The sequence below is a fragment of the Schistocerca piceifrons genome, chromosome 8 (genome assembly GCF_021461385.2).
Source record: "Schistocerca piceifrons isolate TAMUIC-IGC-003096 chromosome 8, iqSchPice1.1, whole genome shotgun sequence".
Taxonomy (NCBI): Eukaryota; Metazoa; Arthropoda; class Insecta; order Orthoptera; family Acrididae; genus Schistocerca; species Schistocerca piceifrons.
In genome coordinates this window covers 218,825,536-218,839,806 of record NC_060145.1, presented here as the reverse complement: position 1 = coordinate 218,839,806, position 14,271 = coordinate 218,825,536, and the positions used below count along the sequence as shown (strand labels likewise).

Below are 14,271 nucleotides of genomic sequence, written 5' to 3'. Positions count from 1 at the left end.
CGATAAATTGCTGATAGAAAGGGGGCAAGTTCTTTAGCATAATCACTGTAGAATCTTAAGGGTATCTTGTCTGGTCCGGATGCTTTTCCGCTACTAAGTGATAGCAGTTGTTTTTCAATTCCGATATCGTTTATTTCAATATTTTCCATTTTGGCGTCCGTGCGACGGCTGAAGTCAGGGACCGTGTTACGATTTTCCGCAGTGAAACAGTTTCGGAACACTGAATTCAGTATTTCTGCCTTTCTTCGGTCGTCCTCTGTTTCGGTGCCATCGTGGTCAACGAGTGACTGAATAGGGGATTTAGATCCGCTTACTGATTTTACATATGACCAAAACTTTTTAGGGTTCTTGTTTAGATTGTTTGCCAATGTTTTATGTTCGAATTCGTTGAATGCTTCTCTCATTGCTCTCTTTACGCTCTTTTTCGCTTCGTTCAGCTTTTCCTTATCAGCTATGATTCGACTACTCTTAAACCTATGATGAAGCTTTCTTTGTTTCCGTAGTACCTTTCGTACATGATTGTTATACCACGGTGGATCTTTCCCCTCGCTTTGGACCTTAGTCGGTACGAACTTATCTAAGGCGTACTGGACGATGTTTCTGAATTTTTTCCATTTTTGTTCCACATCCTCTTCCTCAGAAATGAATGTTTGATGGTGGTCACTCAGATATTCTGCGATTTGTGCCCTATCACTCTTGTTAAGCAAATATATTTTCCTTCCTTTCTTGGCATTTCTTATTACACTTGTAGTCATTGATGCAACCACTGACTTATGATCACTGATACCCTCTTCTACATTCACGGAGTCGAAAAGTTCCGGTCTATTTGTTGCTATGAGGTCTAAAACGTTAGCTTCACGAGTTGGTTCTCTAACTATCTGCTCGAAGTAATTCTCGGACAAGGCAGTCAGGATAATGTCACAAGAGTCTCTGTCCCTGGATCCAGTTCTGATTGTGTGACTATCCCATTTTATACCTGGTAGATTGAAGTCTCCCCCTATTACAATAATATGATCACGAAACTTTTTCACGACGTTCTGCAGGTTCTTTCTGAGGCGCTCAACTACTACGGTTGCTGATGCAGGTGGTCTATAGAAGCATCCGACTATCATATCTGACCCACCTTTGATACCTAACTTAACCCAGATTATTTCACATTCGCATGCGCTAATAACTTCACTGGATATTATTGAATTCTTTACTGCTATAAATACTCCTCCACCATTGGCGTTTATCCTATCCTTGCGGTATATATTCCATTCTGTGTCTAGGATTTCGTTACTGTTCACTTCCGGTTTTAACCAACTTTCCGTTCCTAATACTATATGCGCACTATTTCCTTCAATAAGTGATACTAATTCAGGAACCTTGCCCTGGATACTCCTGCAGTTTACCAATATTATGTTAACTTTTCCTGTTTTTGGTCTTTGAGGACGGACATTCTTTATCAACGATGATAATGTCCTCTCTGGTAAGCCGTCAGGTATTTTATCGTTTCACCCAAGGGGGGGTCCCTCTAACCTAAAAAACCCCCGTGTGCACGCCACACGTACTCTGCTACCCTAGTAGCTGCTTCCGGTGTGTAGTGCAAGTTACTGGTATTTCAAAAGTTAAAGATATCTCAGCCCCTGCATGCATATGTGTGTGTGTGTGTGTGTGTGTGTGTGTGTGTGTGAAAGAGAGAGAGAGAGAGAGAGAGAGAGAGAGAAAGAAGAGGGCAGGGCATGGGCCAATATGTTGCTTGGCGATATGGTACACAGAACGTGGGTAGTGGAGATGCAATCAGTGTACAAGTTTTGGAGCACAAGATGAGAGACGGGTGTGTAAAGATATGGAAGTTGATGATAGGTGAGTCTAGTAAAGGACTGTATTGTCTGACATTTCTCAGTTTCATATATGCATAGAGCTATAGAGCTGTGGTACCCACATTGCACAATACCATGTCAGATATGGCATTAGTCATACCAACCTTCATAGCAACTGCCCTAAGCCATTCACCTTGGTCATCAGATGCCGCATCAGGAAGTCATGGAAAGATCAAAACTGTACATGTGTTGTATTTGCTGATGGTTTGTGTTTCTGTTTCTGCAGAAATGAGTGATTCATTATTTTGAGACCCTCTGGTAAATTCCAAATGGTTGGTTTATTGTTTAATGCCACATTGTTTTAATGCCACATTGTTTTAATGCCACATTGTTTTAAGGCCTGGGACCAGGTTTTGAGATTCAGCTGTCTGATTCAGCTCGTGTTTCTCAATAGGCTGCAGTTGTTTAATAGATCTTGGGGCTAGTTATTGGAACTTATAGCAAATGTCTGTATGTGACAAAGTAATTTAATTGGCTAGATAAAAAATCTACTCACCAAGTGGTGGCAGAACACACACATTGAAGAAGTTTTTAATTAGACAAGCTTTCAGAGCCAGTAACTCTTTCTTCACACAGAAGGGTTGAAGGAGAAGGAAGAGAGATGAAGAAAAAGGGCTGGAGAGGTCTAGAAAAAGTGGTATATTTTGGAAAAGTCACCCAGAACTGTGGGTCAGGGGAGACTTACCACAAGGGATGAGAAGGAAAGACTGATTGTTGGGGACTGCATCACACGAGATTTGAAAACCCAAATTTTCAAATATGAAAACCCAAATTTTCAAATATGAAAACCCAAATATTTTCAATTATGAAAATCCAGATTTTCAAATCTTGTCCAATGTAGTCCCCAACAATCAGTCTTTCCTTCTCAGCCCATGTGGTAAGTCTCCCCTGACCCATGGTTCTGGGTGACTTCCCAAAATCAACCCCGTTTCCTAGACCTCTCCAGTTCTTTTTGTTTACTGCTCTTCCTTCCCCTTCAACCCTTCTGCCTGAAGAAAGGGCTACCGGCTCCAAAATATTGTCCAATTACAACCTTCTTTAAAGAGTGTGTTTTGCCGCCACTTGGTGAGTAAATTCTTTTATCTATCCGATTGAATTATTTTGAAGAAAATTGGTTGTTTTCATTGTTATAAATGTTTGCATCTACTGCGTACAGCCAGTTTAGAACAAAAAAGAAAAAATTATAGAAGATTTACATTTATTTGAAAAGTTTTATTTTTCTGTTTGTTCAGAAGGAAAGTGGGTTACACTAACACAGTTAATTTATTGATTATTAGGTACATAATGGGGATGGAGATACTATCAGAAATGAAAAATATTACATGGAGAGCGTAGCTGGTTTCTCACAAAAAAGGAGATGACTTTATTGTGTGTGATATGTTGGCAACTTAGTGTCCAACAAACTACAAGAAACAGTTTTGTTTGATTTGTAAGATATTTTTTGTCTGAAGTTGTAAGATACTGATTGGTGAAATCTGTGGCTTCTTGTCTGATGCAGCGAGGACTCTGCCTATCTCGTGCAACTGCAGCTGTCCTGAATCTTGCATGCTGTCTTGTACTGATCCCTATGTGCCGCAGTCTCAGCTCAGCACTCCACTCTACATTTGGCTATGCTGCACTTTCCTTCTGGTTGCAGAAAGGAAAGTTCATCCATATAACTTGTGCCATTACAATTCTACTTGCTGCAGGTAAGTCATTCAAATTCATGGACAAACTGATCCTTTTAAAATACAAAACAGTTGATGAGTGCTATTACATGTTCTGGAATCTTAGTTCTCATTATGGCAGAAAAAATGCTGGGACCTCTTATGCAAGAATTTTTAATAACTAGTTGCTATATTTCTGGCCAATGAAACGCTAATACTTCTCTATGTTTCCCACTTGATACTCCAGAACCAGCTACTGCTAAGATGTGCTTGGAATATTGTCATGCTATAAAGCTTAGGCTCTCTTTGAGTGACTGTATGACTGATAGGTCTGAATCAAGTGGTTGATAGAAATAATCGATTGTTAATGTAGGCCCACTGACCCCAGTTATTCTTGTTCATATCAGTTTGCTCCCAGTTATTCCTGTTCATATCAGTTCATAGTCGATAATTTGATATCTCACTAGGAATAATGGCTGTACTTACCATTACAAACCCTCCTTCTCCTGGAGAGCCTAATCTATCTTTCCAATATATGTTCCCTGGGTTGTTGAAAATTTCCCTATGCTCTATTTTGGGTTTTGATCAAATCTCAGTTATTCTGATATTAGGGGGTGATTGCTTTCTATGAGAGATGCAAGCTCTGAGACTTTCCTGTGAATTCCATGGCAGTTACCTACTAATGTTTTGAAATTCTAACTTTCCAGATTTAGAGCCAGTCTGTTGAACCAAGAGAGTAAGGCTTTTTGGCTCTTTCTCTTTATCAGCAGGGGGCAATTTGTTAGCCACATACAGCCCTTCAGTAGCTTCAGTTCTGGGCATTTTCTACCAGGCACTGTCGGATGACAGCTTGATACCAGAGCAGGGTACTCTGCAGATGATGTTGGCTGAAAGAGTAGTTGGCAAACTCTGCAGTGCCTTTGCAATAGTAGGCAACCCTGCCATTCCATCATCAGTGTGATTTACAGTGTCACCAGTGCAATTCGCAGTGACTGTATTAAGTTGGTCAGTGGCCAACACAGCTTCTAGTTGTTCTGAGCAGCAGCCAACTTCTTCATCATGATGTAGCAACAGCCACATTTATTACAGATATCTTTATGTGACCTTAGTGATTTTAGAGATCAAACGAAGTAGAGGAATTAAATGGAAAATTAGGTTGTGCTTACAGAAAAAATAAACCTGGAGCAATGCACAAACTGAAGAAGCTGGTTGGTGCAGGAATTGCTGTATCTAGTGTTGATACCATGAAATCTAGAGCTACTACTGACGTTTGGAGATGGTGAAATATATTATAATTTCTGTAGCTTTGTAATTTTTACACTTTCAAGTAAATTTTTCATTTGATATAATTAGCTGTTTCATGATTACTGTGACAATGCAGTCTGTTAGTCAATAAAATCACAAGAGATAGTTAGATCTGTTAAGTGAATAGAGTAAAAGTCTAATTAATAATTTAGAATATCATTGGAAGCAAATGTATTGTGAGTCTGCAAATATTCTTTGTTGTAGGACAATGTGCTTGGCAGGTAATGTGCAGCTTTAGGATCAGTGAGTTTCCTATCCTTCTTAGTTTCGTTGATTTCTCTGTTCATATATTTCACTCTCTTCTTGATTCCTTGTGCATCATATAATTTATTCTAAACTACAAAATCTTAAAACAAGATAAAGTGCTTTTGTTATTAAGGAAAAAAGGCTTTTCAAAATGGGTGTATTAATCCTGCAACAGACACTTAGTGATGTCGAAGTCTTGTGTGCACATGATTTTATGTACTGTAACTTTGGCATATTTTTTGAACATTTCTATAAAGAATTTTTGTTTCACGATAACTGATGAAATGTAAATTCTACTTTAAACTCAAAAATCAGAAAATTTTAGTAATTCAAGTAACTTTTGTATATAGATTAGATAGGTGTGGGAAAAACAATGTTAGTGAATCTGTTACTTGTTATGACATTTCTCTCTTTCTTGATCTGTACAGGCTCACTATTTCACACTTTGAGCTATATCTGATATTGTTGTTTTCTTTGTTACTCATGATCAAATCACTAGTCAGACTTATAGTAAGATGTATCACAGTCATATAAATACACAAGCACATCCTCTGACACAGTGCCATGTCTGTCAGATATCTCTCTCCTATTTTCTGGAGGTTAATTGTTAGTATTGTAGCTCCATTATCCAACAACACAGCACCATTAACATTTTTCATGATGAGCAAACAGCCAAAATTTCCATATTAGGGAAGAACAGCCAACAGTGAGTACTTTAATACTATCAATTATAGGTGCAATTTCTACTTAGAAATAAGAGTTACTTGAATCAGAAAGTTTAGACAAATGTTAAAATAAATATTTATGGAATATTAGGATGATGGTAGAGAGGTAAGTGTGAAAGCTCTTTAGAGTAAAACTACAATGCGAACTCACAGTGCCTGTCTCATTTCCCACTATCCCATTGTACTCCATTTTATGGTGAGCCCTGAATTACTTTTAAATTTCAGTCTTACATTTAACAATATTATGAAAAGATGCCACTCACCATATAATGGAGATGCTGAGTCGCAGATATTCACAACAAAAAGACAGTCACAATAGAGGCTTTCAGCCATCAAGGCCTTTGTCGAAAGTAGATGACAGATTCACAAACACACACAAGTGCAAACGCAACTCACGTACACACATGACTGCAGCCTCTGGCAGCTGAAGCCACACTGCGAGCAACAAATGCAGTGCATGATGGGAGTTGCAACTGGGTGGGGCTAAGGAGGAGGCTGGTTTGGGGAGGGGATGGATAGCAGGTTAAGTGTGGTGGACAGTGAAGTGCAGTTGGGCAGTGCACAAGGACAAGGTGAAGAGAGGGCAGGTCAGTTAGGTGCAGTTGGGATATTAGATGTAGGGCAGGGGAGAGGTGGGGGGAGGGGGGGAAGTTTCTGGAAAAGGAGAGGAGTAAAAAGACTGGGTGCATTGGTGGACTGAGGGCTGGGCAATGCTGGAATGGGAACAGGGAAGGGGCTGGATGAATGAGAAAAATGACTAATGAAGGTTGAGGCCAGGAGGGTTATGGGAATGTAGGATATATTGCATGGAGGATGGTCCACTTGTTTCTTGGCCACAGTTTGTCAGTGGCCATTCATGAGGACATACAGCATGTTCGTTTTCATGCCTACATAGAATGCAGCATAATGGTTGCAGCTTAGCTCATAATATTGTTACATTCCATCCTGGATTTTCAATTGTTTGATTTTATTCTTACATTTCAATCATTTTCACACATGGTGAATATAGGCTGCACTTGTTTTCCTAAATTTGGGCTTGAAAACTCATGGTGTGGCCTATAATTGAGATATTTCCTCTTAGATTGTAAATTGTCAGTTTCAAAATTACACGTACACAACTCATGTGGGTTGAAATTAATACTACTACATGTTACTGCAATTACTTTATCTAACTATCAAAGACTTAAGAATAAAATAGCAGAAAAACTTACACCATGTTAAAGAATACAGTACCTGTTCCTAAGAAAGAAAAGCAACTTTATTTCACAGAACTGTTTTGTTTGTACCAAAATCAAGCACAGTCACTTCCCACCATCTCTGCATCAACAGCATCTGATTCTTCCCCCTTACTAGATGACCCAGAATGCTGCTAAGATTCTATATCATAAAGAAAGACATCTTCAGTCCCATTAAGATTCTTAGAAATTCCAGTTTTTTTTAACTTTTCATGGCACATTCTTACACTCACACACTTTGCAAATGGCCCCCTGGCACCAAAATTGCTTTGTTCATTATGTATTTTCTGTCGAATTGTCTTACACTACCTTTGAATGGATGAGTGATACACACATCCAAAGGCTGTGACACACTTATCATGCCACCAGGAATAATAACTATGTTAGAGTTTCCTTCTTTCAGTTTTTCTTTCACTCTGTCACCATTGTATTCATGAAAACTACTCAGTAGAGGCATTGATTTTGACTGAAGAAGATCTTCTGGCTGCTTACTTCACACTGCTGAAATCTGATCTAGGACCAGTTCTTCTTCCTCCCTTTGTCATCACAAGCTCTTCCAATATCAGCTGAGAAATTTTTTCCTTTGGAGAGAGTTTTATGATTAAAAACCACATGCAGTGGCAATTTTCACCCATCAGCTTTAATGCTCAATCACTTTGCACTGCAGCTTTACAGCACCACATGTATGTATTTGCACACTATGTCCCCCTGCATTATTTACTGTAGTGCTATTTGGCATATCAAAATAGACTGACATTCGGTCTCCATTCTCTACTTGGGAATGTAAATAAAAAATTTTGTGTTAAAGTTGGATCACATAACACTGAAAAGATATCAACCTGTTTTCATAAGCTTGAGGCAGTTTTTGCACAATTGTAGTTCTGCGATGAACAGATAAATCATTTCATTGCATAAATTGCTGAACCCACCCATATGAAACTTAAATTCCATTGGTGAAATAGTTCTTTCACATGCTATTTTGCAGCTTTCAATTTGAATCATTGTCTGCCTCAGTAACTGCAGTCAGCATGACAGATAGCTAAGTGAAGGAGGCTGGGTTCAATTCTTGGGTTGGAGATTTTCTCTGTTCGGAGACTGGGTGTTGTGTTGCCCTTATGTTTGTATCACCGTAATTGACATTCCACTATTGAGATGGCTGAATGGGCACATCCCAAAGCCAAGAAATTGGAAGAAAAGAAAAAGAAGTTGAATCATTTCAGTTGAATGGCATATCCACATTGTGTGTTTCAAACTGCAAAATCAAGCTAGTCTTTTTCCACATCTGGATATTTGCACTTTTGTCGTCAAAATGAACATAAACTTTTCGAATTATTCAAAAGTTTTCTTCACTTGCACACCAATGACAATTTTTTTTCATCAACATGAAATCTTCATAGTTTCCCACTTTTTGAGTTCCTTTGCATAGCTGATAGTGTGAAGTTTAAATTTCACTATGTAACTAATACATCTCTTTCCATCATCACTCACAAATCAAATGATCAACTTTTCTCCCATCCTTATCTTCAATTTTCTTAGAGTGTCTTTTGAATAAGTTATGTCACCAGACCTCCCATTACATAAAACCTGCCCTGTTGTTGATGAGTCATCCTTTGTGGTGGTGGTTTTTGGGGGAAGGAGACCAGACAGCGAGGTCATCGGTCTCATCGGATTAGGGAAGGACGGGGAAGGAAGTCGGCCGTGCCCTTTGAAAGGAACCATCCCGACATTTGCCTGGAGCGATTTTGGGAAATCACGGAAAACCTAAATCAGGATGGCCGGACGCGGGATTGAACCGTCGTCCTCCCGAATGCGAGTCCAGTGTCTAACCACTGCGCCACCTCGCTCGGTCTCATCCTTTGTCATCAGGTAGTTGAAGAAGGGAGGAACAGAAGATGGAGTGAGATGTTGAGAACCACAAGGACCTAAAGCACACCATCATCGATTTTGAGATTGTAGTATGTATGCAAGCTCCTGATGCCCCCAGATCTCATGGTTAACCAACTATGCCCACACTGCTGGCCCACATTCTATATATTAATTTTCAGGAAAATGTATCCCACCAATTTCTCTAATATTCATTTTCATATAGGTCCTAAGCACAAAACATAATACTCTTGCTCTGCACTGTTCAGTTGTCATGTAGGGTTGCAAACATACTTTAGTGTCTGGATCATGTATGTGGTAGTAATGCTTTGCAATTGTAAGTCAGTTTAGTAGTGTGGCCTATATTCAAGATTTACTTTTTACTATAATCTCATGTCAAAAGTTTATGAGCAGTCTATTTTCACATGTGGCCTATGTTCATTTAAATATTGTGTAGCTGTCTAGCCTCATCACCTTCATTCTGTAAGAAGGAATATTTGGACATCGAAACTTGCAGTTCCGATGATCTGTTATTTCTCTTTTTATTTAAATACAAGCAAATTATTTTCTCTATCTTTAATTAATTTGATGAAATTGCTTGCATCTGTAACTTAATTTGCAGCCAACAGTTCAGTAGTGTGTCAAATAAAATTGGCAACCAGAAACAAACATTCTTTTTGTTAGTGTGCAGTGAGAAATAACTACTATTTTTGGACAAAAACTGGTTACACACAACTAAAAATTATCATCACATTCTCAAAAAAGGGAAGTGTGGAGTATCTACATATAATTCAAAATAACTGCTATTAAAATGTTCCAGTTCTTCTTCAAATATCATTGCCATTGAGTTATATATCTGATACGTATTGAACAGTCAAAAAATTTCTATTTGTGGGTGTTGCTGCAACATAAATGCAATGTAGTACAACTCTGATGTGGGTATGTAAGCACTGATATGTAGGCAAGAGGCTAGTGTGGCGTTCGTGTCTTTCCAACATATGTGCAGTAAATGCAGCAACATGCACTAAGGCAATGTTATTACCTAATGTGTCTAACAGGACCAATGTGCTGTTATTATTTCCTTGGATCCTATAGGACAAATGCTAGTAGACATCCATCAGAGAAGAAAAGAATGTGTATGGGGCAGCATGTCTGTCAAAAACCTCCATTGTGGAATGGTGTGCCAAGTTCCATGCTGTAACTTCATAATAATGCTCAATGCAATATCACAAAAGTCGTAACATAGAAGTTGCACCAACTCAAGTGGGAGACACTTGATCACCATCCCACCTCCCCTATGCTCCTGATCTCTCCCCATGTGATTATCATGCCTTTGGATCCTTAAAAATGGCCTTGAAGGGTCAACGATTTGTGTCAAACAAGGATGTGCTGTTGTTATGGAATCCTTATGCAGCAACACATGGTGTTTTACCAAACAGGTAACCAGTCTTCAACCTGGTGCATCAAAGGGATGATTGCCTCAGTGCTCATGGTGATTTTGCCTGATAGGCATATCGATTCTGGACTGTATGATCTTATAATGGAAACTTTTTAATTGCCCCTTATATCTATAGTACTTATGTAGTTAAAAGCAAAAAGTCATTGCAAGATAAAATACTTATGTTGAATTTCTTGATTTTTTTCAGCTATACATACAGCTGCTCATGTTGCAAATGCAGTGAATTTCTCCAGATATTATTCTCACAATTTTCCCGAAATCAACTGGGCCAGTTATGAAGGACAGGTATGTCCATTCTTGTATAGCCTACAAGTGCTTCCTATGACAGAGCTCTCTTGTTTTATGCACATTTAGAATATCTTAAATATTCAAAAGGGTTTATTATGCTGATGATGAGGTAGTTAGAGACAGAGTACAGACATATATTGAATGAGAATGGAACAGGAAATCAGGAGGGCACTTATCAAATGAACCATAATGCCATTTGACGTGAATGGTGCAGGTAAATCTGGATTGGCACATTGTGATTTGAAACCCAATTTTCCTATATATTAGTCCCAGTTCTTTACCAGTGTACTACCTTACTTTGTGTTATATTTTTAAGTTCTGAGTAGGACTAACTCATGATTAAAGTTTTTGTCTTATGTGAGCAAATTACCATGATTGGGCATCAAAAATGTGTCACTACACAAATTAAAATAACAATGGCAACACTGTATTTTAATATTAGCACTGACAATCTTGAGGAGTGCAGAACACTATTCTGTTGTATACCATGAGTGTAAAGTGATCACAGAGCCATTGCTTGTCAGATTTTATGTTCAAAAGTTACCAACTTAACCCTATTATAATTGTCATCATCATTATTTATCCATTATGATCAGGCCCAGGAGCCTGAACACAAGGCACCTCTTCCAGTATGTTGTTTCCTGTTCTCTGCTGCCAATCATCCTGTACATCAACCTCCTTTATAGTCTACCTCTCCATTTGTTTCTTGTCCTACCTCATGACTTTTTTCTACAGTGAACAAAATCACAGTCTCACACAAGTCGCCAGTGTGTACGTGTGATTAACATGACTTTCCAAAACAAGACATTTGCTTTTCATTGGGTCTACTGTAAAAATTTCAATCCAGCAGACATGCTGTTCTACTGTATCTGATACTTGTAATGCAAAGAGAATTTTCCTTAAGGTGTTTCCCTCAACTTTTTTTTTTTTTTTAAAAAAGAGCAAACTACCTAAGTATTATTTCTGTAACTTCACATACCACGTTTACACAGTATAAATAATTGTATCAGTTGCCTGAACATCTGAACTTTGAATTTTTTCAATAAACTATACAACCGAAGCAGATGGCAGGCTGCATAAGAACAATTTCCAACTTTGATTTTTTCATTGTTTTGTCCAGCATGATGTGAAAACTGAACACCAGCAACCATAAATTTATCACAAGAGCTTCATCTAGTTCAGTTAAATTTTGCTTACACACTCACTGGTCATACTGGACTCAAGAGTCCATTACCGCAGCAACGTATTTTCGCCATCTGTCCCTGTCTTGGGCTATTTCCTTCCATTCACCTTCAATATCTAGGCTCCTCAAATCAGCCTTCACATTGTCCTCTCATCTATGCCTCAGTCTGCCCACAGGACATTTTCCCCTCTAAGTAGGGCACTAAATGTTGCTTAAAACATGTAAATGATTTAATAGTAAATTTAACAACTCATCAAACAGTAAAGGTGATGAGTTGTTATACTTACTTGTAAATTATTTACATTCTGCTTGAACTTTCCATTGCCGTGTTTCCTGATGACATATCTTTGTATTGTTTTGTTTTGATAATTGCACAAAAAGTATTTGTATTCACAGTTTTGTTCTGCTTTTCACTTAAAGTATAGCTCTGTATAGAATTTAACACTGATTCATTCTACTTGAATGATTTTATGCTGTGTAATAAAAATAATTGACAGGATACTTTTGGGATGCTATATAATCTCTAATTTTATGACTGACATTTGTGTGATGTGTGTGTAAGGGGTGTGTTTTCAGAATACTCTGCAAAGAAAGCTTTCAGCTGCACATCATGTAATGTGTAACACAAATTCCTGTATTTTGTTATGTGAAAATGTAAAGAATTAGCAGAAAAAGATGAAAACAGACTTCAGATATTGTTGTGATGTACACACAGATCAATTTGATGAGCTCTGAATGAGACACTTTCCACAACTTTATGCCAACATGAGCTACAGCACATTATTGTGGTGCATGAATGTTGAGGTGAAAGGACTTGACATGTTGTGCAGAGAGATCTCTGAGGCATGCTTTTGATCAGTATTCAGGAACTTAAGATAATCTTTCACACCTTATATCATTGTTTGGGTTTGAACCTCTAACAACAGCCATATTTGCACACTAAATTCTTTCACGCCCTACCTATTAACATCCTAGTATTTGGAACACACCTTTCAGGGGGAGAAGGGGAGGGGATGTTCGATCACATCATTTGTAGAGAAATCTGTGATTGTATGTGTGAATGACCCTGTTGTCAGATGGACTTGCAGCATTTCTTGGTGGGTTTTCCTAGTGTGGGTAGCTAGTTGCTAGGACGCCAGCTTTCACTACATTTGTTATGTGCCATAGGATTCTCATGCAGGGTGGTCAGAAACAATCTGAAAAGCTTGTATGATTGTTGCAGGGTAGATTGTGCTGAGAATTTTTTAATGACTCCAGCTTAATACAACTGCATGTGTGTATTACAGCTGCCATTTTTTTCCCGTAAGTTCACTAGTTTCTCTAAGGCTTGCAAGATTGGTAATTGTACTGCTCAGTTAATGGTGGACCCATTCTTTAGTGTGTACTTTAACTGATAGGCAGGTGTCCCATCAATCATTATTACCACTCCTGATCCTGTTAAGTTCTCTGAATGACATCCATCAGTATAAATCTCCATAGGATGTTCCTTGAGTTTGTAATTTTCTTCTAAAGGTACTGTACTTGCTGGATGGAGCCACTGTTTGTAATCTAATGCAGTGTCTATAGAATGGATGGTGGGTTCAATTTTTGTAGTTTTATATTCTTCAGCTATTCCAGAATGAGATTTTCACTCTGCAGTGGACTGTGCGCTGATATGAAACTTCCTGGCAGATTAAAACTGTGTGCTGGGCCAAGACTCAAACTCGGGACCTTTGCCTTTCTTCAGCTATTGCCTGCAGTTTAATAATTATCAGTTTAAGACCTGTCAGAATGCACAATGCTTCAGTAGACATGGTTATGGAAGCCTTGGTAGTCTTTATGTTGATCAAGCACTGCATTCTATGAATTTTCATGCAGCTATATTTTCCTTTTAGTGTGTCCATCCAAACAGGAGCTGCATGTACCAATACGCCTTTGTAAATAATTTTCATTGCTCCTGAACCAAGTCCCCAATTGAGCCTTGCTGATTTAGATAAAGAATGAATAAGTTTCATGCATTTTTCAGTCATGTATTGTTTATATTGGTTGAACAGAAATTTAGAATCAATAATTATACCCAAGTATTTTAATCATTCTACTTGTTGCAAAATATTACTGGTTAGAATGATACTAACTGTTGCTTTGTCTGTATGTCTTCCCCTTGTTATTAGCATTACTTTCGATTTTTGCTCATTAAAATGGATTTTGTTGTTTTGGGCCCAAGCTGTGATTTTTTCCATTTCTCTATTGCAGAGCTCCTCAGCAATAATGACAGTATCTGCTTTGATGAACACAGTCTGAAGATGCTATCATTTTTAAGTTTGCTGTGTAATCCAAATTAAGCAGAGAATTATACTGTATATTACAGAAACCTGGGCCATCGCAAGATACCTGTGGGCATCCTTTTACCACTTTCTTTTCTAGTTTGATGCTGTTACCAGCACTGCTATTCTATCACTGAAATAATTTTTTACTAG

General features: G+C 38.2%; 1 protein-coding gene across 2 annotated transcripts in view; it reads left to right on the top strand.

Annotated features, from left to right (window-relative positions):
* The window catches only part of LOC124711889 (NADPH oxidase 4-like), a 196,820-nt gene that overhangs the window by 91,037 nt on the left and 91,512 nt on the right, over positions 1–14,271 (top strand). For both annotated transcript variants that reach the window (XM_047242132.1, XM_047242133.1), the window contains exons 3-4: positions 3,364–3,553; positions 10,532–10,629. In XM_047242132.1, the coding sequence (XP_047098088.1) occupies positions 3,364–3,553; positions 10,532–10,629 (288 nt within the window). The remainder of the gene's footprint in view (positions 1–3,363; positions 3,554–10,531; positions 10,630–14,271) is intronic.